Source organism: Galendromus occidentalis, unplaced genomic scaffold (assembly GCF_000255335.2).
Source record: "Galendromus occidentalis unplaced genomic scaffold, Mocc_1.1 scf7180000077463, whole genome shotgun sequence".
In the NCBI taxonomy this organism is placed as follows: domain Eukaryota; kingdom Metazoa; phylum Arthropoda; class Arachnida; order Mesostigmata; family Phytoseiidae; genus Galendromus; species Galendromus occidentalis.
In genome coordinates, this window is record NW_003805451.1 from 528,696 (window position 1) to 550,780 (window position 22,085).

Here is a 22,085-nt window from a genome sequence, read left to right on the forward strand (position 1 = left end):
CGCCGCCGCTCACGGAGTAGACAACAACGGCGAACGGTAGAGCAGTCCCACTCGTCCGGTGGCATCCACCACCGCAACGTCAACTTGAAGACTACTGGCGGAAGATAGCAGACCATTCCAAAATGTAGGAGCCACCCGAACAGCCGCTGTAGTCGATCGAAAATTTTAGCCGATCCGTCCTCCTCATTTCCGCCAGCCAGCCAGTCGGTCAATCAGTCTGTCAGTCAGTCAATCTCTCACTCATCGATCATTCGCTCGCTCGCTCATAGTTCTCAGTCACGCAGCCCGAAGACAAGTGAAGTCGTCAATTCCGCGAAGAGATTGGAAATCGAATCCGGAACCAACCTCATTAGAATCGTCTGCCAGAGCGCTCTGGAATCCGTCGTATGTCTCGTCTACCGGATACACATATCCTCCTCTTCTTCTTCTTATTCCGAAGTCTCCGCACATGTCGGAAAAACTCCGGTCTGGAGGAGAGCGGTGAAGCTACCGGCGCCCTATCGCCACTGTTCCTGTATGTGATTTGACTTCCGATCGACTGGAATCGAGCGCGGCGAGAACAAGCGTTCAAATCCCAATCGACAACAACGACGACGACGACAGAATTGAGCACCTCGGTCGATCAGCAAACAAACCATATCGGTTCTTCCAACGTCGTTGGGATCGTCATCAGTCAAATTTGGACCCACGACGGCCGAGACCATAATCAGCATGTCGGGCTGGGCTCGACGTGTTCATCGGGGGGCGAGTACCCTCAGCAGTGTTGTGACATCGTGTGGATACAATGGCCCATACGCGATACGTATGGAAAAGTAAGTGCCCTGCTCCTTCCGTTATTCTGTCTAGTAGTAGTTCGACGTTCATCTCTCAAAACGTGTCATTCTACGCGATAGAATCCCCGTCCCGTATGCTTACTCGGTGAGGGAAACAACCACAGAACTAGTTCTCCCTGAACATCAGCTGATAGCTGACTCATGACAGGAGTCCGATCCAATCGTTGCGCACTCAGGCATCGTCATGCCGTCCCGTCATGCTCTTGCTCACATTTTTAATGTTTTTCACTCCCTCCGAGTATGTCTATGATCCGTTTCTTATCGTAAGATGCTCCGAGTCTGTTCACCCCCGAGGTATAGGAAGAGTCGATTTCCCAATACATCTCCCGAGCAAATAATTGCGGGGAAACTCCGCGGGCTTTGGTGACATCTCGCGAGCTACGAGGGATACGAAATCATGCAAGACCGCGTCGACGGCGGCCGAGCTTGTTTTCATCGAGACGCTGTTTTGCGAGAGAAAAACGAAACTCACGGTGACGGTCGTGGTCACCACTGCCGGCAAGACAGCAGACGAAATAATTTTCTCGATTCGTACCCGGTATACATCTTCGTTCGTTCTGTTGGCTAGGTCGGGAGTCGGAAGCGGAGCGTGCTTCACCGGAGCATTGTTGAAGCGCTACGGTTCCGTCCTGAAGAAATTTTCCTCAAAACCTTTCGGATGAATCATGAGTGCTATACGTGGTACGAGTCCATCAAGCGAGAGATAAATCGCTTTGCTGCGGTATGATCGGCGCGGAGGTGTTCCCCTCTCATCTGGGAGATCTTCGGACTTGGTGCGGATGTCGAGGCAAACTCCGATTGATTCATCGATCGATTGATAACTTAATTGAATAACTGATTGAATATTCGATTCTTGGAACTCGTCTGGCATATTTCTTCTATCGACGAGTCCTCATCTCGTGGACACGGACGGAATTGAAGCAGGGAGCTCGAACCGCATATAATGGATAAGAAGATCAGCAGACGTGGGTCCGAACACGAGGATAATGAGACAGAGACTTCGAGGCTCTCCGAGCTCTCTGGTTGAGCACGGTAAACTGAGGTTTCGTTCAACGTCGGATGACCGACCGTGGACTACTCAGAAAGCCGACATGAGAACTTCAAGGACCTCTCTACCTTAGAGAGCTCCGAGTATTGATCCTATTGTTTTCCGTTTCATATCCACCCTCCTCGTCTGCTGACATAACGATGTATTCCTTCGACCCTCGACTTCTCAAGTGGCGAGCTGACTTATCTAGGACAGTTCGGACGATTCGTCAGAAGGAATTTTTTGAATCGGATTTTCGAGATTTCCGCCACGGGGAGGCGTTTGTTGTTGTGGCTGTTTCCTCCTTCTCGTGTGACACTTCTTCTTGTCACATCCGTCCGCCACGCATTGACGTTTTCGGGACGTGGTTTTTGAACTTTTGTCGATTGTATCCTGAGAAACGCTCCGCTGTGAACGACACATCGTCAGCGGCAGGAGCGCCGGTGCAACTCGCTTCCCTTGGAATCCTAATCCTGGAAAACGTCGAGGTCGACGTGACTCATTTCTTTTCTCCTGGCGCGCTTCAAGGGTCAGCGGAAGTTTTCCCCAAGTTATTTCGAAAGATGAGATTATTAAGAGTCTCTCTGGACCTAGTCGGGTCGCTCGAGAGTCGGTTTCATGCGGAGAGCTGTTGTTGTTGCCGAAGCGGCAGCAGCAGCTGTTGTTGTTGTTGACGATGATTCCGCCGCCGACGACAGAGTTTAAAATGTTCTCCCAATGCTGTTGTTGATGGAGGAGGCCCCGTGGTGGGGCCGCTTTCGGTCGGAATCTCTCGAGCGAATCATTGCTGTCGCCGCCGTTATCCGTAGAGTGCTGAACTCTAGAAGAGAGCGTTTCAATTGTCTGGCAGCCATTGCTGGTCTCTCCCGCGAAAATTAAGATCTTTGCGGAATCACTATAACTCCCATCGAGATTGGCACAATTTTTTTCTCGGACCGTCGCCCGGGACGTGCTTCGAGCATTCGCGCGGAATCTACTCCACCCGATTCCTCTCTGGTTTTCCACGTGGCGATCTGATTTACCGTTGAGTTGCTCAGTTGTTGGGCCTGCGGCACCGTGAGCCGAACGTTGTCCGAGTTAAACGTGCCTTGAACATTTTCGTCCCCAATTTCCTACGCCAGAAACGTAAGGAACCCATCCGATCGGTTAAGGAAGGCAGCGCGAGAGGTGTTCGAGTCCCAGGTTCCGGGGCGAAACCCCTACTACGATCATGCGATGCTTTTGCGACCATGAGAGACCATGGGATGTCTTCGGAAGATGTGCTCGAGCTCTCCGAATGTCGGTGCTTGTGTATAAATACACCTGGGCGAATTCGGAAGTCTCATCGATTCCAGCGTCGCTTCGAGAAGCACCAGCCGCTCTGCCGATCAAAAAAGTGGTCGTCAACGAGTTATCGTCGCTGGACAACGATCGTCAGCTCAACGAGACATTGATTCCATCGTTCCGAATAGTAGAATTGATCCCATATCGTCAATCGTCCCATTGTGCCTGGCTCCCTCGGCTTTTCCGAGCTGATTTCCGAGACCCGATATTCGCTAGGCACACCTGATTACGTGTTCACGTGGACGGGTCGCGAGCTTTTCCGAGGTCGCGAGGGATTCCGGCAACGAGTTCCCCCACGCGCAAATCGATGAGAGAGACAGGGTCCCTGTGGCGAAAACGGAATGTCTTCAACCAGACACTTGTCGTTGACATCTGTAACTCGATGAGGAAAATATCCGGGGAAGAGCTCCTGTCCTTATGTTTTCCATGATTCTTCCCGCGGCGAACGAACGCTCAAGTCATCGTTTGCGAGGTCTCGATGATAGCATTCAAATCGTTTCGAAGCATCGGCTCCACTCGGCTCCGCTGACCCGAAAACGAACGCCACAGAAAGCATCCAAAGCTGAAGTCCTTTGCGAAGAATAGCGGACCATGCAAATGTATTCGTCGTCTTCCAATTGTGCTCTCGAGAATCCCCAAATCGGTTGGAAAATATTGCCATCGGCGGTGGCGCTAACGAGAAAGGGACGTCGGCGATCGCATTCAGAGATCGCTGTGGCATCGCTTAAAGAAACGTGACGTGTCACGCTCTTAAAAAAAACACGCTGCCACTGTTCTCTTGATCGCTGGCGTTGTTGTTATTGCTGTGACTCATGCCTCAACGCTTCTCGACCTTTTGTCGAAAGCAGAAGCGATGCCGGCCGAAGTTTCACACGGGTTCGGACCAATACGAAACTTCCGAAGGCAGGATTTCCGGAAGTGGTATCGACGGGCCATCGCTTGAGAAGTTCTGAGGCGCTGCCATTCTGTGAGGAGAGGCGCATTCTCTCCTAGAGATGCAGAGCAAGTCGAACATGGCTCCAACATCGACACTCGACACCATGGAAGCTGCATCGGGGTACGGCTCCTGTTCCGACATAGCACAAATTCCGTAAAAGGTGCCGACTTTTCGGCGTGATTCTATCTCTCGATGCGATATCCTTTTTCTCACAAGACAGGCGGACAAAAGAAGGAAGTCGGGGATCCGGGATCCGGATCGGTGCCCCGCTCCGCGGTCCGACAATGCTTAGGCATAAGATACACTTGTGGCGTTTTCGGAGGATCCCCCGCCGAATACGTCGAATCTTTCGATCGAATAGGGAATCATCACAGGCAAGTTCGTCCAGACGAGCTCCGTTTCGTCCCGATGTTGCGCATGATGACGTCTCCTTGGGGTCTTACCGGAGGACTACCGACTGTACAATTCGCTCTAACCGGGAAATACACCGGCTGAGTCATGCGGGAACGAAAACTGCCAGACGTGCGTTACTTTTTGCAAAACTTCGTTCGGACGAGCAGAGGCTCTGATCCGCTGCTTGTGACGCAACGCTCGTCTCGTGGACGGCCGATCGCAAAGCCGGCGATGCTAACATGTATCCGACGTGAGCCGCGCCCGAGTTTTTACGGATGGCTCCGCGGAAAAAAAGTTTCCTTACATCATCCTCATTGTTTTTCGCTCTTCGAAGCCCGGTGCAGGACGGAACATCCGAGTAATCAGAAGCTCGGTCCGAGAATAAGCTTCACCGGAGGGGGCAGTCGGGTCCGAAGGGAACAATGAACGCCTACGGAAAAATGTCGGTTTGCCTCGGCCTCCCACCGCGTGATACACCCGCTCAATCCGATTCTTCTCCACGCTTTGCCCCTCAATTGATTGTCCCTGATTCTCGCGGGAGAATCTCATCCAGAGACTTCCGGTGATAACTTCCCCGAGCGAAACCCCCGCTCATGTCAGTCGCTGCTCCGGTTTCCGTTTTCTGTCCGGTGCGAGCCTATGATTGAAAAGTCTGCCGTGAGTCCCGAGAGAGATTTCCTCACGAGGACGAAATCCTGCCGAGGATCCAGATGTCGTGTCGAGCCGCGAGGAATCACACGGAAAAGGGAACGATTTTTCGGCTTGAGTTGCGCTGAAAACTGGACTTGATCGCCTCCGTGGTCACGCAAATTTTCCTCCCACGCAGGCGCGTCCACACGCAAACGGGAACACGCGAGGTCTCGCGCGGTAGCACACGGTTAGAGTATTTTTTTTCAACTAGTAGTTAGGTCACGGAAAATACGGAAGATGGGAGTGCTCAATGATGATAATAGCAGTGATGTTCGTGTCACTAGCTAGCGCGCGAGCTGTTCCTCTTCGAAGAGTTCGTATCCGCGAGGCGAGGAGCTTCATGCTCGAAATCAAGCTTACAATGTCGCGTCCCTGACGGGAAGCTCCGCAGCTCTCTTCGGCCGGGTTGTTGAATTGATTCGGAAGCAGAAGTCCGAGCCAGAATCAGAACGGAATAAGAATGCACGATGATCGTCTGATGTCTATGGGACCGTGGCCCGCGAATCTATATATTATTATTGTTATTTATTTATTTATTTTATTATTATTTATATGTATAAAAAGGCGCGATCGCCCTTTGCTCGGAACGCGATTCAATGCGACACCGCTCAACCGATTGAGACGAAACTTCCGCGATACGTATGTGGGGGTCCGGAGGTTTTAGCCAAGGTATTAGAGCGATAAACAGCGTCAGACACAACGTACGGCTTACGTCCAGTGGATCAACAATGAAGTTCTACATCTCTATAGAATCACGATGCGAATACGGATCTACACTGATAATGAGGCGTAGAAAACGAGAGTCCCCAATTTTCGAGAAGACGTCTTGGAGTTTCTAGGACGCGCTAAAGTTGTATCTACATCGACCGAAGCAGCGTCTTTATTGTACTTACTCCGGAAGGAGTGGAGTCTCGCAGGAATTATTCGTTCTAGCAACTCATTTCTGTGGGCTCCTATGTACACGGATTTCCATGAGCTCTCGAATTGTTTTCATCCTTCCGTGCGGGCCCGGGTCGAGTTTGTGGCTGTGCCAAACTGGGAGGAAACATGACGCACGAGTGCTCGTAGTACATAGAAGTGTCGTCGCGTCGAACTGTCGCCGCGTTACATAAGACGCCACGGGAACCTCTGACCTACAGATGTTTGAGTAAGCCGGACGTCAAAACATTCGTTCCGGCATTGCCTTCCATTGGGAAGGAGAAAGAAAGAGAAACTCCCGTTGACGGTCGCCAGCGTGGATCATAGATCACGTGCGAGTGATGGATGGTGTCGCTCGCCGATTGACCGCCGAATAGCGGTTGTCGTTCACATGGCGGCCACTTGTCGTCAGCGCTCAAAGCATTATGAAATTATCCGAGTATTGAGATTCTGTGCATTCTGCTGTCATCTTTCGCAGATCGACACGTGCGGCCGACCGGCGCCGCGTCAACGACCAGGAGCCAATATCATGTCACGCGACAGACGTCAATTCAATGAAAGTCACAGCGAGAATTCCTGTGGCAGCTCTCTTCCGTGGAATTTTCTCCGGCAACTCCAATGGTATCGGGAGTCCGGGCTCTCGTGACTCATGCGACGTCTTCGATTCGGCTCTCTGAGAATTTTTCTTGCGTCTTCCGATTAGATCCCCCGGAACGGAGGAGGCGGGATGACGAATTGGTGATACGTCACACAGACGAGAAGGATTGTGCTACGAACATGTCGTCCCGACCCGTTGTCGTTAGCAATTTCGCTGATAACAACCGTGAATGTCGACCAAGTGCTCGCGAAATAATGGTGCTGCCGTCTGCGCTGATAATAGCAGCTCGTTATCAAACATTCGTCGTCGAATATTCTCTTAGTCGAGGGATTGGAAAACTTGCCGACACCGAGAGCGATTGCGGTGACTGAACTATCGTCAAGTCCGATTTCCTCGTTTTGGTCTGTCGGACACTTCTTGAGTGTCTGCGATTCCTTCCGTGATACGTAGCGTGGTCGAGCGAGCGCGAGATGTCAACGGCCTATCCGTGGGACGATTGGGAATCACCACTGAAAATCTCCGAGCGCAGCGTTCGTAGGAGGAAGAATAATTCGTCACGAAATCTCAACCTATCGGATCAAGCACACGATCCGATTTTTTGAAGTTTCCGAAGAGCGAGTACAATAGCAGTTCTCTTCGGAGCCTTGCCTAGCAAAACTCACAGGAGGTCCATACGGTTAGCGCTCATAATTCCCCGACGGCATGCGAGATCACGGAGTGTTGACTTTGTTCTTTCCTTTCAACGAGAACGGAGCGCCTCTGTCGGAATCACGGCCCAGAGAAGATCGCGGTCTCGGTATCAGATGTGAAGGAACGGTCTTTGGAGACACCGAGAATTTTCTCAATTTGCAATTTTCTGGAGATCTCGGAATTCCCAACCCCCTATCCGGTAATTTTCGGGAGCTGCGATCGGAAATTTGAAGAAATGAGGATCGAGGCCCAGCTTTTTTGTTGGTCACTATCTCGACTCAATCTATGACGCAGAAGGAACGAAGTGGAAACACGTCCGACGTCCTCCCGCGAGTTTTGGTTATGACGACCAAAACGTGTATCGACGCGGATGAAATCCATGTGTCGAAGGTTCATTATTCTCTCGCTCTTGCTCTTCGTTTTCTCCGCTCGATTCGTGCCGTAGCCATCGTGGAAGACGCTCAGTTCACTGACTGAGACCTTCGGAATGGAAAGCAAGACGTTCGGCAACTTTCGTTTTCGTGCACTATCGACCCTGGAAAAGGATTCCGTCACTTGTTTTCTCTGCGGCACCTGCGACTTCAGAGAGATTTTTCGCAGGAGGACTTATTCGATGCAAATGTTCTCGCGATCGTTCACGGGCCTCCTCGGTGACTAATTGTCGCTCTTGGATACAGAAGTCCCGAAGACCCAAAGACGTAGCACTTCGTTGGTAAACACTCCGAGAAAAAAAGAGAAAAAATACTGGAATTCCAAGGCCGCATCTTCCGGAGACGTTCGTTCTACGGAGCCACTAATAGGCCTATCAGGGTATCGTGGTTTCCGTTCGAAGAGGATAATCTCCACGAAATTTATCTCCTATTCCTCGATAGGGCTCCCGCGTATGCCGAGACGAGCTTATTACGTTGCAGCAACAGTGAATTGGTTCAGATTCTGCGACGAATCTTCTGAGAAGCGGAACGTAATCGGCGGACGTACAGACGTCGGATCTCGCTGTCGTCAGAGAGACGTTGCAAGAGTAAGGAGACAGATAATGCGTCTCCGAGTCGTGTGATCATTATCGCAAATAGCTCGAAAGCGGCGATCACAAAAGGATTATTCATACCCGCGCGTACGCAGTCAGTAATTGGAATTAGCTGGAATATCAGAAGTCCAAGTCATGGGTAGCAACAGTTGTGGTGACCGAATAGGACACTTCGAGCGTTCGTTGAGCCAACCTGTAGAGGGGAACTCTCCTTGTAGGAAGTGGTTCATCAAAGAAAGAGCTCGTCACGGACGATCTCAGCAGCCGACCACATGAGGCAGCAGAGACAAACCACCATCACGACCAATTACTGTGGTATCGTGGTTGGTCGACGCAGCTCGCTGGTGGCAGAGGCTCGCTCTGCTTTGCGGAAGTGGTTCTTGAGATGGCCGTATCGAATATCCACTAATTCTCGTTGTTAGGGAGCTCATATACCAAGGAATGGTTCAACATGTTCCGCTCGGGGAACTCGTTGCTGGCGGAGAGGCTGTCTCTCGTCGCTAAGGAGTCGCTCCATGATACTGACGGCGAAGCAACAATGGGGGGACTCTTGGTGAGAAAGTAAGGCGTTCAGCCGATCGAAGATTATCGTAGAGGGGACGGGAACCCTATTCCCAAATCCTTCAGCTTGCTCAGCGTGTCATTATCGAAACGTAGACGCGATTACGGCGATTCGCCCCGATGGAGCTCGCGGCAAATTGACGGAATCAGTCTCCGAGAGCATCCAGAAAGAAGGCCTTCTCTGTCTACTTGTTTCTGCTGAGTTCGATACAAGAATTTCAAATCGTTCGCTTCCCGGCCGCAATCGGTTCGGAGCGATTTCCAAGGGAGGATCCGGGCCCCTGCGAGCGATTCCACTCGGATTGAATTTACCAGAATCGTCGGTGTCCAATTTGCAGGCGTTGAGGCGGGTCAGAAACGAAATCACCGGTCCCTGGCTGTAGTGAGACTGGGTTCCGGCCTAGCCTCGATCCGAGAATTGATATTTGAACCCTAAACGCGTCCCGAGACTAAGTGAGCCCCAATCGTCGGTTCGTTCAGGCAAGCGAGCAAGCCCGTTGCCTGGAGCTGACTAAGCACCCGTCGGTCGTTCGGGCCGACTTTCCGCTCTAGGACAGCCCTTTTAGGAAGCATCCAGGAATAGACTGCAGTCGTACCGGTGTTGGTGGCAGCAGCAGTAGTAGAGCTATGCGACATGATGGGGCCCACGACCGGTAGGGACATGCTACGAATTGACAGTAACAGCAGCAGCAGCAGCAGCGACACCACCTAGAGCCCTGACGGCAACGAAAATCGGTCTTGAGTGACATCATGCTATATTAGAGTGACTCCGTTGCTGCCGTGACATCAACAGACTTTGTTCGGTCGTATCTTCGTCCATTTTCCTCCTTTGTGCTCCTGAAGGCCAAAGTGCAACATCATGAGCGAGGGAATCCTTTAGCCCGCTGAGATTCGGTATTATTCTTCTGCGGCATGAAACGTCAGCAGGAGCAATCCTCTCCTGAGTCGCGCTCGAAGATTCCGCACAACTTTCAGCGCATCCATGCCCGCATGAAGAGATCGATGGGGAGATCGAATATATGTATCGTGATGTGATATCGTCACCACGTTTTGCAATTTCATCGATTCATTCATTCATGGAGAAAAGCTTCGGCGTCGCCTCTACGTCATGAGCATGACAGCATGACTCTCATTTGTGAAGATTCGCCGTTTCGATTCAGGGAGTGTTGCAATGCCGGAGTCATGTCAACAGGTCCGCATGGAACGATCGACGACCTTCGACCCCCCTTTCCCACCCCGGCACTGAGTCCCTAGGCTTAAGGACTGATCGATCCGAAAGTCATCTGATTCGGAATAATTGTTGTAGTAGCTATAGTCTGAGTCATTCATAACTGCGCGTGAACTCGCGGAGCTCCAGGTGGGAGCGTTGGATATCCAGGTCAAGTCGAACGATTGAAGCTCCCGAGGAAATTAAGGCGGGTACCCCGACGACGGAGGAGCCAGTGATTTGACGTCGCGGTGTAATCGAACAGGTCGCGAGCTGCGACGCAAACAGATGGAGTTTATAACCTGGCAGACCCGTCCTAAACGTCATCGGGATGACAGGACTGACACCTCCTATTTTGACTCGTTCGTTGATTAATCTCACCGAGATAATCATCTCGAACACCTTCAAAGGATCGGCCCTCTCGGTGGCCGCTCTTGTCACACCGCTCGAGGATGTTTCCTCAACGGTGATGAAGGCAGGCATTTCTCAAAGCGGTGCTCTGCCTCATTATCGATGTAACTAATGGCTCAGGAGACGATGGGAGATGTGCGTTTGTCTGCGGGTATACACTCGTAAAACGGCCTTGCTCTGGTGAACTGTGGGTCAGGTGCGCGAAAAGTCAGTGGGCGAAGACCACACCCAACTAAAACAGCTGATCTCGGTGATGATCGCATTGCACCGTAATTCTTAGAGATTCCAGGTCACGGGTCATTCTCTATGATGAAGTTTCCCCGCAACAGTGAAGATGAAGACGCTCAGAATAGCCGATTGGTTATAATTCTCGAAAATAACTTCTGTGACGGAAATCAGGAGAGGAGAAACGTATCAAGCGATGTGTTCCCACCCGGTCTTCATTTATCATCTGTCGATCCTTTCATTATTTCATCTTTCGAGATTGAGACATACGGAAGAGTCTGCGTGGTGACTGACTGAGTGACTGATCGATTCGCTAATGATCTTTCGGTCGCACACGTTCTCTGAAAATGAGCTCCGTAGGGTCGAGAGTCTCGGTAGAGATTTCGTAATGTGTGAGCTATGTTTAGAACGGAGGCTGTTACAAAACCTCTTCAATTGTCCACCGCCTGATTTGCCGTCAATGAGTCGCAAATCCTCGCTTCCTACGGTTGAGGAAACACGAGGTCGGCCATTGATTAGAACCAGTGAACACTTTATAATTGAGCGCGCTCTGTTCCGAAGTTTTCAAAGCTCAGGTGCTCTCTACGCAATCGGTCTCGAGTCGCCGAGAGTTCCATCAACGTCCGAGTTCGCGTCGAGAGTTCCACTTTGACCTTTGCTTAGCAACGATCGTCTCCAGCGAAAGAGAACCGATACGGTGTCAGGAGAAAATATTTATACTTATGCCGTGTCATGTCTCGATTTCTGTTGTATGTACACGACAGGCTTCCGATGTCGAACGGAAACACCGTGCTTCACTCACGGATGTTTATAAAATATTGACGTTCAGAGCTGTTCTATTCTGACCACAACGACGTTTTCAGGGAGAGAGAGAGCCCGAGCTAAGGATAATAATCCATGCTCTCGTCACGCTCGTCGTGGCCGTCCCAGCCTTCTATTGCTAGCATCTCCCGTAACATGGTGGCATAAAAATATTATCTCAGGGGAGCACGCCGAAAAAAACGCCAAAGTTCAAAGAACGCTCCATTTTCTTCCATTGCGTGATACTCCGGTAATCGATGCAAATTTCCCCTTTGGACAATCTCGTCCAGGCGTCGAGACGCCCACGTTGGTCGTCGCACGCGGTGGTCGGTCAGTTTCTATTCGGGATTACGTGCTCGGTTCCGACACAGCTTTATCCATCTTATTATGCCCTGTGAGCAAGCGTCCACCCAGCGCGTATAGCCCACGAAAGTTTTGGATATCTTTATACGGATGGTCGAAGAAAGAAAGAACGACCGACGCCCTCTCTGTCGCAATCCAACAATTGACGCCGCTTTCAGTGGGTGCGACAGTCACTGCCACAGGGCTTTGTTCGGATACAGCGATATAGAAACGATGGGAAAACATTTCCCTAGTGGCATGAAAGTCATTTTGCTGCGACAAAATGTCGGTACTGCTTTGTTGCTCGACAATATCACCCGCTGGCTGGAGATAACGGGGTGGCAATGCATACGAATCACTCGCATTGCTCTTGAGCGGTGGGCGCGTAATGTCTAAGTACAGTGACTCCAAGCGAGGGGGAGCTCCGGGTCGTCCGAACATGAGAAGAAAATAATTTAACACCATCGATCGTCCTCAAATGATCAGAATCAGATTCACGAGTTTTCATGCCGAAACTGAAGTTTATCTTCAAGGTACCACGAGACGCCAGCCCTCACCTATGGCTGCGCAGGAAGAACCATTTTGCTTAACGTGTCTGTTTTCTTGCAGGGTGAAGTTCGGCGTGCCCTTCTCGGACACATGCAGAGCAAACGGCGACATTCCTGGTCCCCTCCTTGTGCTAATCTTGTGTATTAATAAAATTGGACCTCATAAACGCGACGTGTTCCGAGCACCCGGACATCAAGGTTGGTAGATATTCTCCTCTTCTAGCTGCCTTGGAATCCCTCACCACTCGAGACAACACGATTCGTTCACTGCAATCAACTCGCTCAAGGGCTTTCTGGATCAAGCCTTACTAGTGTCGATGCTGTCCACCGCGCTGTTGGGATAACCTTCGAGGCGATACGTCCACTCCCGTCTTAGAGCTAAGTCTCTTGCGGTATGATTGAACACGGACTTCGTCGACTCGACGAGGGAACGCCCCCGAGGGCTCATGGGGGCTTCCCGTTCTCTCCGAATTTCGAAGGAGGCATGACGAAAACTATCGAAGCGGAAAGCGAAGGAGGAACGAGGAATCTCCAGGAATATCAGAATCCAAAATCCACCAGCTGTTGGGACTGGAGTCGACGTATTCCAACCACCGCGAAGTCGGTCTTCGGAAAAGCTCGGTGCGGTCAAGTGCTCGCGCGGGTACAATCGAGTTTTGAGAGCGACGACGCGATGGGCACATCCGGAAACGGTCCATCGAGAATGATCGAATTGCTCGCATCAGACAGGACTTTCTGCCATTATCGCTCCGGCTTTCGATTGATTCCATGCAATTAATGTGAGAGCTTCGGAATTCCAATATCGTCTTTCCGATGTCTCGGATTACCGGCAAAATTTTGGAGGCGACCACGATCTCCGTTCAGTGCTCTCGCGGTAGCGGCTCCGAGGGAATTTTAGAAAAATCGTCGAGAAACGTGTGCAATAAGGCGTTACGAATTCCCTTAGAATGCGGCGGGAACGAGAGACGTACTGGTCCGAGAGTCTGTACCCCGGATACGATTTGAGCGGAACACTTATCCTTCGCCGAGAGTCTCGCTCCCGGCGTTCGAAGTAATAACGCTCTCTCTCCAAAAATGGGACTTCCTGTTTTATGGAGATTCTTTTTATTTATCACAGATCAGGCTCCATGTCCTCAAATGCGAATCTCGAAACGTATATCGCTGTCGTGGGTGTAATCCTAATTCCCGCCGTCGCGTCGGACTCATCGCTATCACGCAGAACGTGTCGGAATGCGTTTCCTCCCAGTATTTCAGCCGGTGTGCTATCCTGTCTCGAGCCAAAGTTCGGCTGTTGGTTCTGCTCAACAGGGCCTGATTTGAGCTTCAGCGTGGGCCTTTCCAGTCCGTGAGCTCGTCGACAGACTCCCTGTCCTTGTTTGTTGAAGATATCGCTTGATGGTGAGCGTTATCGTTGGCTTGCCTCGACTCGGGTCCACCTCTATTAAGCGGCTCCCGTGGCACCGTTATCGGATCGAGCGTGCTGCTATGTAAGCTTCAGATGATAATCTAATTGCGCACTGTCCTTGCCGCGTGTTTGCCTCTTCCTGCTGATCGATTCTGGTCCTCTCTTGGGAGTGAGCAGAAAGAGCTCAACTCGGAGATCCTGGACTAAGCCTTATAGTAATTCCTCCCGTAAATTCCGAACCAAGCGATCGGGAAGTTAAACGGAATGATACGTTCGCGATGCAACAAGAGGAAATTCGCCAATCTCCATGGTCTGCAGCCCTCGAATACGTCGAACGAAATCTGTCCTGTTCGAGACGAGTCCTGTCGTCTATGGCAAGGCTGGTAAACCCTCGACGTAAGCAACTTACGGAACAATATTTAGCCACGTTTACGACGTGTTTTCTGTGCGATAGCTTTGCGGCCGCATCGGAGTTTTCATGGAAATGGCATCCCCCGCTGGGTAACTGCGCGTTGGTTGCTCACCGCAGCCGTGGGGCGCAGCAGAAAATATTTCTTAAGTAAGGTGTTTTCTACTACGGGGATGAATGAGGATTCATTTCCATTCATACTTCTATCGTCCCCGAAGCTGTGGATGAAGAACGATCTGCCGCTAATCATCGCGTCACCATGACCATCCTCGTACTCGAAGTCATACGACGCGAGCGAAGAGCGAAACAACGGGGCTTTGCCGCTCATCGTTGGTTGATACGAATTCGAACTTTCAATGTGGCCGTCTCGAGAGTCTTGTTGTGTTTACTGGCAAGCTGACGGTTCGTCCGTTCGTCCCTCGTTTGGCAAACGAGTGAACGATGAAGCCCAAAATGAAAAGGTTCCTCCATTATGTTGACGAGCTTTTTTTTTTTTATCATGTTATAAATATGCACGAGCGAGCGGAATATCCGTTCCACCATTTCCGTCGGCTGTTGCCGACCGCCTGGACGAGCGAGCGAGCAAGTTGACGTCGGAGTCGAGCTCAGGCAGCCCGTATCGAACTGCAGAGCTTCATTGGTGACTACGTTGAAAGGCAAGCTGAGTGTTCCATGGATTGACTCACGACGACGTTGACTTTTCCCCATTTCCCCTCTGCCATTCGCACTAGAAAAGGCCGCCATGAGCATCGATGTCGCTGCAGCTGCTCCTCGAAATTCATCGATGAGCCTTGTTTCTAGTTATATGTAGAGCTTCCCCGAATTGGCGGTGGGAGAATCTACGTATCGCTCCATGTGTCCCAGCTGGTTATCGGTCGCGTGGAATGCATCAGAGTCGCGTGGAGTCATCAGAGTCGCGTGGAGTCATCAACTGGGAGGAAGCGTCACCAAACGTAGCAAATCTGGTCGCGTTAAAGTTCACACCGCGCGGGAGCCGACGTCTCCAAGAGGCAGTCGATGCTGTCTTTCTGATTCAACACTCACTGAGGCTTCCCGTTCAATTAGCGTGCTCCGAGAAACAAATTAGACTTGAATCAGTTGGACGACCTACATTCGAAGTCAGCATTCGAGATCCGCGGACTTTCTGGACCATTGTTCCCAACGAGTCGAGTTTATTGAACTCGGCTCAACGTCTACTGCAAGTCAGTCTCCAGAACAACATCTCGCCCGACAACATAATATCTCGCAGTGATCTTGGACTGGGAAGTAGGTTATCGTTGACACTCGGGGCTCGCCATCCATGCGACTTTCGAGAGAGCTCCCACCAGCTACTCCTTCCGACATGGAGGCTTCGAGAAGCGAATTCTTCAATGAGTCAGCTCGAATATGATTTCTGATTGCAATCATTGGATTGTATTGAATGTATATAAATATGAATTATACATTGTATATTCATAATTCCCGACTCGCCTAATTAAGGGGCAGCATCGATTGGCAATACGTGGGTTCCCCTGAGGTTCCCCGCATGGTACTCTAGGTCTCCTCCACTGGAGGCGTGAAACTCTCTTCTTGAGGAGCTCGGGCTTCAATACTTTAAGGTATCGTTCCATTGGCGAAACCCATCGTATCACACCGTCGTAAAATGGATGAATCGCCTTGGCTGGAAACCGCTCGCAGACTCGTGACTCAACAGTGAAAGCGAAGGTCGCTTACGTGCGATTCCGAGAGTTTGCCTCGAATTGCGGGAAAATTCTCATGCCTCGAAAACAGTTATCCCGATATTATGGTCGAGTCTTGTTGACGGGTGGGAAAACTTTACTTGCGCCGCCTGTAACGTCCTGCTCGCGTCTCAGCTGGATATCTCCCTGATGAAGGGGATGTACAAACGAGCATGCTATTAGCTCACTTAGACTCGTGTCGAAGCTGACTGATGAGTCACGTTCCGACTACTTTCCCGCTTCACACATCGGGGAATAGCGGAGTGTATCCCGAAGAGCCTGGTTTCCAAACTTATTTTCGCGCACGTCTTCTTCGGCGTCGTTCGTTATTTTCTGCGGAAATTCAACTGCATTCCAGAAGATGAAGATGCCCTGCTCGCGGAGGACTCTTCGCGTTTCTGTCGAGAGTGGGTTTCCGCTTGACAGGTCAGGAGTAGAACCCACGGGTATTATCAGAAATTCTCCGCGAGCCTACACAGAACGACAATCAAGATTGAAGTGGTCGGCGAATCTTCGACGGCTGAGAAGAGAGGAAATCCTCCGAAATCAAGCGGGATTCGCATCATTGATGCTCTTGATCGTTGCTTGACCAGACTTCCCTCGTGATACGAAATCACGAAAATCATTCCATCGAGGGAGAGACCCAGAGTTCACGAAGAAAACATGTACACACCCACAGCATTGCGTCCATCCGTAGATCATGCATCCTCAGCTCGTTTGAAATCACTGACCATCTCTGGCTCCAATGACGGTTTTCATTATTTTTTCCTTTCCAGGGAACGTGAAGAAACTCACCGAATTCCTAGAACAGGGTCGACTTGTAAACTTGGACAAATTCTCCGTGCATACATTAGCTTCGGTGCTGAAAAAGTTTTTGCGGAAGATCCCCGGCGGCATTTTCGGTTCGGAGGTCGAGGGACGCTTACTGGGAATTATTCATGACGAGTCAATTCCGCTCGACGAAAAGAGAGACCGCATCGCTTCTATTATAGGTGAGATCTCCCACATCGTCTCCCCCGCCTTAGGCGACAGCTGTTCGCACTCGTAGTCGACCCCGGTATCGATATTCGTCCAAGGCCGCGATGGGAATGTATGCGCATACGTGTTCACGTGGGTGGCACGCATGCTGCGGCGTTGCCCCGCTGAAGGACACCGGTCTGATCACGCCGTGTTTTTCCTCAATTCCAGCTGGCCTACCTCCGCTGACGCAGCGACTGTTGGTGCTAATTTGCGGGACGTTACGCACGATCGCAGCTTCTAGCGAGACGAACAGGATGAACGCTGAAGCACTGGGAGTGAGTGTGGCTCCCTCGTTCTTCAGGACCTGCGACGGTATCAACAAAACTGCTCGGATGACCGATATCGTGAAGTTCAAGGTAGGCTGCGCTCGATTCTACTTTCATCTTCAGCCCTCCCTCATCTGCATTCCTAGATTCTCGAAATGCGTTCCGGCGAAACTTCTCGAGAGTGCAGGTGACAGTCAGTTCCACCTCTCTGGTTCGATAAGCTGCGGCCTTTTTTCCTGCGGCTCCTCCGCCTGAAGAGATCGTCTTCGTGCGGGAAGAACGTCTTGCTGCTTCTATTAGATCCACGGCTTTCCCCACAGCATCACTTCCATTAGAACTATTCCGTGCCGAATGTGGTCTCGGAAGCTCTTTCAGAAGCTCCTCAGACCGGCAGCTCGAGAAATTGTTCTCGAGAGTAGAAAATCCTGGTGCGGAAAGAGATATGGAGCTTCTCCGGAATGAAGAAGATTTCGCTGATTGTATGATGACGACAGACGAATCGCGGGGCGACGAGCTCGACGCGACATCGTTTCCTGGTCGTTCTGGGTTTTCGTTCGGGACCAAGTGATATACCTACGTATCAGGTGTCTTTTTCCTGCTTCATGTTTTTTTCCACTCACAATTCAGCGAAACTGTTGATATCACGATTTGAAGCGCTCCACTTTTCGCTTCGAGTTCGAACCCGTGGACGGATACGTCGAACAGACGGTCATAGTGAAAGCGGCTTTTGAAATCGCTACCTTGTGACCCCGTGGTGCCCGTAATGAAATCTAGAAATTGTCCTATTTTCTGTAATGTCCCATTGTGTTCGCGGCGAGTCACCGGTGGAAAAACCAATGGGGCAATTCGTTGGGAAGACCCATTCCCGCTCAATAGCGGCTGGGCTAGTGTTTAGCTTTCGTGGTTGGTCGATTGACCTGCGTTCTCATGGTTTGGCGAGAAGTTGACTCGCCTCTACTCCGCCAGGCTTCCTGGAAGTTTCGCGCGTCAGTCCCGTGAGCGAGCTCCGGGTTTTAACCAGGTAGCTCAACCGCTCGTTTCGCGGAGTGAAAGTTGCTCGGAATTCGACGAAAGCTAAATAGGGTGAAGCTGATGCTTCTCGCCACGCGTTCAAGGATAAACTCTGTTGGAAACGCGGGAGCGAGGTTTCCCATCTTCGCAGGAAAATCGCGCAATGCTCAGCCGGAGTCGTTGGGACCGGCAAACTCCATCGATCCCGCTGTCGTCGCGGCTATCCTGAAGGGGGAGAGGAGAGAAACGAATCGTCCCGCTTTCATGAGTGGAGTTATTCTCCTCAAAAAAAAAAGATGACTGCCAGATCGGGCGTTCCAACTCCATATTTCCGTTCACTCGAAATTTGAGGTGATGGTTTGTTCCGCAAATGAGCTGATTCTCTTTCCACGACTCCACATTATTCTTACATCGTCACCCGAGTGTATGATTTTGATGCGCGACCGGATCGCTCTGACCGACGATGTCGCAGTGAGTCACACAGATCTTTCAATGCAGAACCTTCCTGTTGCAGAACGCTACTCGCGCCATGCAGTTCCTAGTTGAGCAATTTGGAGCGAGCAACGTATATGGAAGAGAAAACTACGAATACTACGCGAGGATGACCGGACGAGCTCTCCGCGTGGACGATGGCTGGATCTTCGCCGATCGGTGAGTTTTTCCCCTCTAGTCCAGCGCACAGGAAATTCTCATCGAATGCTGCGCGTAAACCTCTAGCAGGTGTCCAAAGGCTTTCCCCCGAGCCGAGAGTCCCCTGACGAATCAAATAGATGAAGGGAGATTCTCTAACAAAGCTCGTTTTCCAGGTACCCTTTCGCGTCGCACAAAGATACCGCGATACTACTTGGTCGGGCGCCGCCGTCCCTGGAGATCTCCGAAGCAGAGGAGTCTATTCCTTGGCTTGGGGTTGGCGTAGGCGGTCCCTTGGGAATGTCGTCCTGTGCGTCTACGCCCATCCTGAATTTGTCGGGGGTGTCCCAAGTAGGTTTCGTCTGCTAACCCTATCAATTCCGCTCTTTCCGCCCTCTTTTGTCTGATTCATCTTTCATCTATCACAGGGAATTCCCGTTCCCGTGTCGATACGAGCGTTCCTAGAGCCCCAATGAATACTGAAAACGCAGAGAACTAGAGTTCTCGGAGATTGATTTCTGTTTCCTCCCCTCAACCCCTCTTTGTTTCCAAACTCTGATCTCCTCTGTTGCGCTTTCTGCTGCTTTCCGCCATCGAGCGATCACGTATGCTGTCGGGTTGTGAGACTGAGCTCTCGAATAGACGAGCTGACCGAACGATCGGATCTATCCGGAACATTGCTCTGTCCCGAGAGAAAGAGGGATTCCTGGGAGAATTGAAGCCCTGAAGCGAATAGGTCTCCATATGCGGTTCAGTCATCGGTCAGTTCGTCCTGTTCGAGCAGCACGTGAACGCAACGTAGTCCGTGCGTGACGCGTGACTGAGTGTGTCTCAACAACCGTGCTAACCCATGCTTGTGCTCGTTTCGTGGTGTGTAGGCCGAGGGCGAGGCGTGCTACGGTCGGCTTTCTATATCGCTTGAGGATAACACTCTACTCCCCACCGTGCTGAAATCGCTTGGCGCCCCCGAAAACGGAAAACACGTGCAACAGAACAACCAGTTGGAACTCAGCGAATGCATGCAGAAAGCTCCTCAGGACTCTGGTAGACAATATGACCAGCACAGATTGTTCAACAACTGCATGCAAGTCGTTACCACCAAGGTTAGTTAGGATCATCCATAAATCCTATTAGAATCTGTGCCAAGTAGACCTAGACGGAACGATGTTTATTTACTACGGCGCACGAATCTCATTTCTCCCTACTAGAAACCAAAAATTCTCCCCACTCGCCACATAGCGATAAAATATCCGTTGACGTACCCTCACTTCGTTCGAATACGGACACTACAGGGGAATCCTTTTGTTTTTAACCAAATATTGACTCCTTGTACATTGTTCAGAACTGACAGAAATCTCGTTCTCTTCGCAAGGTGTATGCATAGAGAGAGGAATGACGACGATGATTACTACTGTATAATATTGTGAATAATAATATCCGAGGATTCCAAACAAAACTTACCTTACTCATCATTCTTGGTGTCAACACCATATACCATATACCATCTTCGACCCGTAGAATAGAACCACTAAGTCACTTAAGAAGCCAATAGGTGAGCCGGTTGCACTTTGGCTGACGCACTTACAATTCCCGGTGTTGGTCTTCATTATCCGTAGGGGTCGCCGGCGAAGAAGCCGAACTTGATGGTTCATTCCTACACGGTGACAGGCGGCCTCGGAACCGATCTGAGGCGGCGAGATATTGGAGATCTCCAGGAAACGACCAGCCTCATGAATAACATCGAAGACTTTCTCCCGCTTGATTCACAAACTCCCAACCCGAGTAACAAGGACGCCGTCCATAAATCCATGTCGTTCCTTCCTTTGGTAAGTTGCATGTCGGCGTCAGGCAATCGGAAGACGACCTCTGCGTCGTCTCGTATCAGGGATTCCAATCGTCCGCGAGGATCCATCGATTCCTCGTTTCACAATCCGGATTATTGTCGTCAACAGGTTCATGAACGCCAAACTGAACGAATGCGCACCCGCTCCGAGTGGTTCCTGAACCCTGTGGTGCCCGCGCAGCTTGAAGTCCCAATGAAGTTAAGCTGTGCGCCGACCGCGGGTTCAACAGGCGCGCCCGTCACGATGTTAGGCATTGTCGGAGGCAAGAACCCGCTGCAGCCACTGAATCAAGTTGGCAAAATGCAGAATTGTGCGTCATCCCACTCGAACTCGGCGTCCGCTCTCGATGACGTGAAGAGCTCCCTCTTGCAAGTTGATCGGTCTTCGTCGACTAATTCTACCTCCAGCAACTCGTCAAGCGGAATTCAGAGAAAAACATCCCTCAAGGTACGAGTGGTGACGCGGTGTCGGGGAATCGCACGAGGGATGATCGTCGGACGAGTATTTCATCCCTTTCGAACCTCGGAATAAAATTTCCCCCGTTTCTAATGAACATTCCCTCGAATTACAGCGATCCAATTCGAGGAAGAACAAAGAAAATTCGTCCTATGGAGCAGCCAAACGCACTTCTTCGGGCAGCACGATCTCAGTGGCCGTAGAACCGAATGGGGGCAGTTGCCTGATACAGACTGCGGATTCGTCTAACGACCAAGCCTCACAGACCGCTCCTGGTCACGCTCCCTTCAAGCCTCGCGTATAGAGCCGCCGGAGTCCGATGTCCTGACAACAGGAAGGGACTAAGCATCAAAAACGGGGAATGCTACCCCAGGTGACTAGAGCTCTTAGCTGGAGCTAACTGGGTACAATACTCGGTGCTGGTGGGGTTCATGAGGTGCTAAACATCTGCTCGTATTCGTCAAGCTAAGCGATCTATAAGCGGGACATCAACAAAACTTCTATCGTCACAACTTACCTCAACAAGAGAACGAACTTATAGTGTCCGTCTTTTGAAGACGAACCATTCTATCTTTCCGATACTTCTTTTTTATAACACCTCCGATTCAATTCGCCTCACCATTTCAATCATCTCACATATACGTGATCATATACATACATATTGAGATCGACTTATATATATCTATATCGTCGACGGAGAGTGCAACCGTCTTGATCTGACCACCCATCTCGCTTGGAAATCTCCTCACGATTTTCATGAGCGTTCGGCGATGAAAATCATTCCTTGAAGGCCTGACG

General features: G+C 50.8%; 1 protein-coding gene across 1 annotated transcript; it reads left to right on the top strand.

Moving 5' to 3' along the window:
• The first annotated feature begins 317 nt into the window (after nucleotides 1–317).
• On the top strand, nucleotides 318–21,591 carry RhoGAP71E (Rho GTPase activating protein at 71E). Its single transcript, XM_003744264.2, has 10 exons — nucleotides 318–812; nucleotides 12,590–12,726; nucleotides 16,837–17,052; nucleotides 17,249–17,436; nucleotides 18,872–19,008; nucleotides 19,164–19,338; nucleotides 19,866–20,090; nucleotides 20,604–20,813; nucleotides 20,940–21,278; nucleotides 21,403–21,591. The coding sequence occupies exons 1-10, from the start codon at nucleotides 712–714 to the stop codon at nucleotides 21,589–21,591; spliced, it is 1,917 nt and encodes a 638-aa protein (XP_003744312.2). The 5' UTR covers nucleotides 318–711.
• Nucleotides 21,592–22,085: the final 494 nt, after the last annotated feature.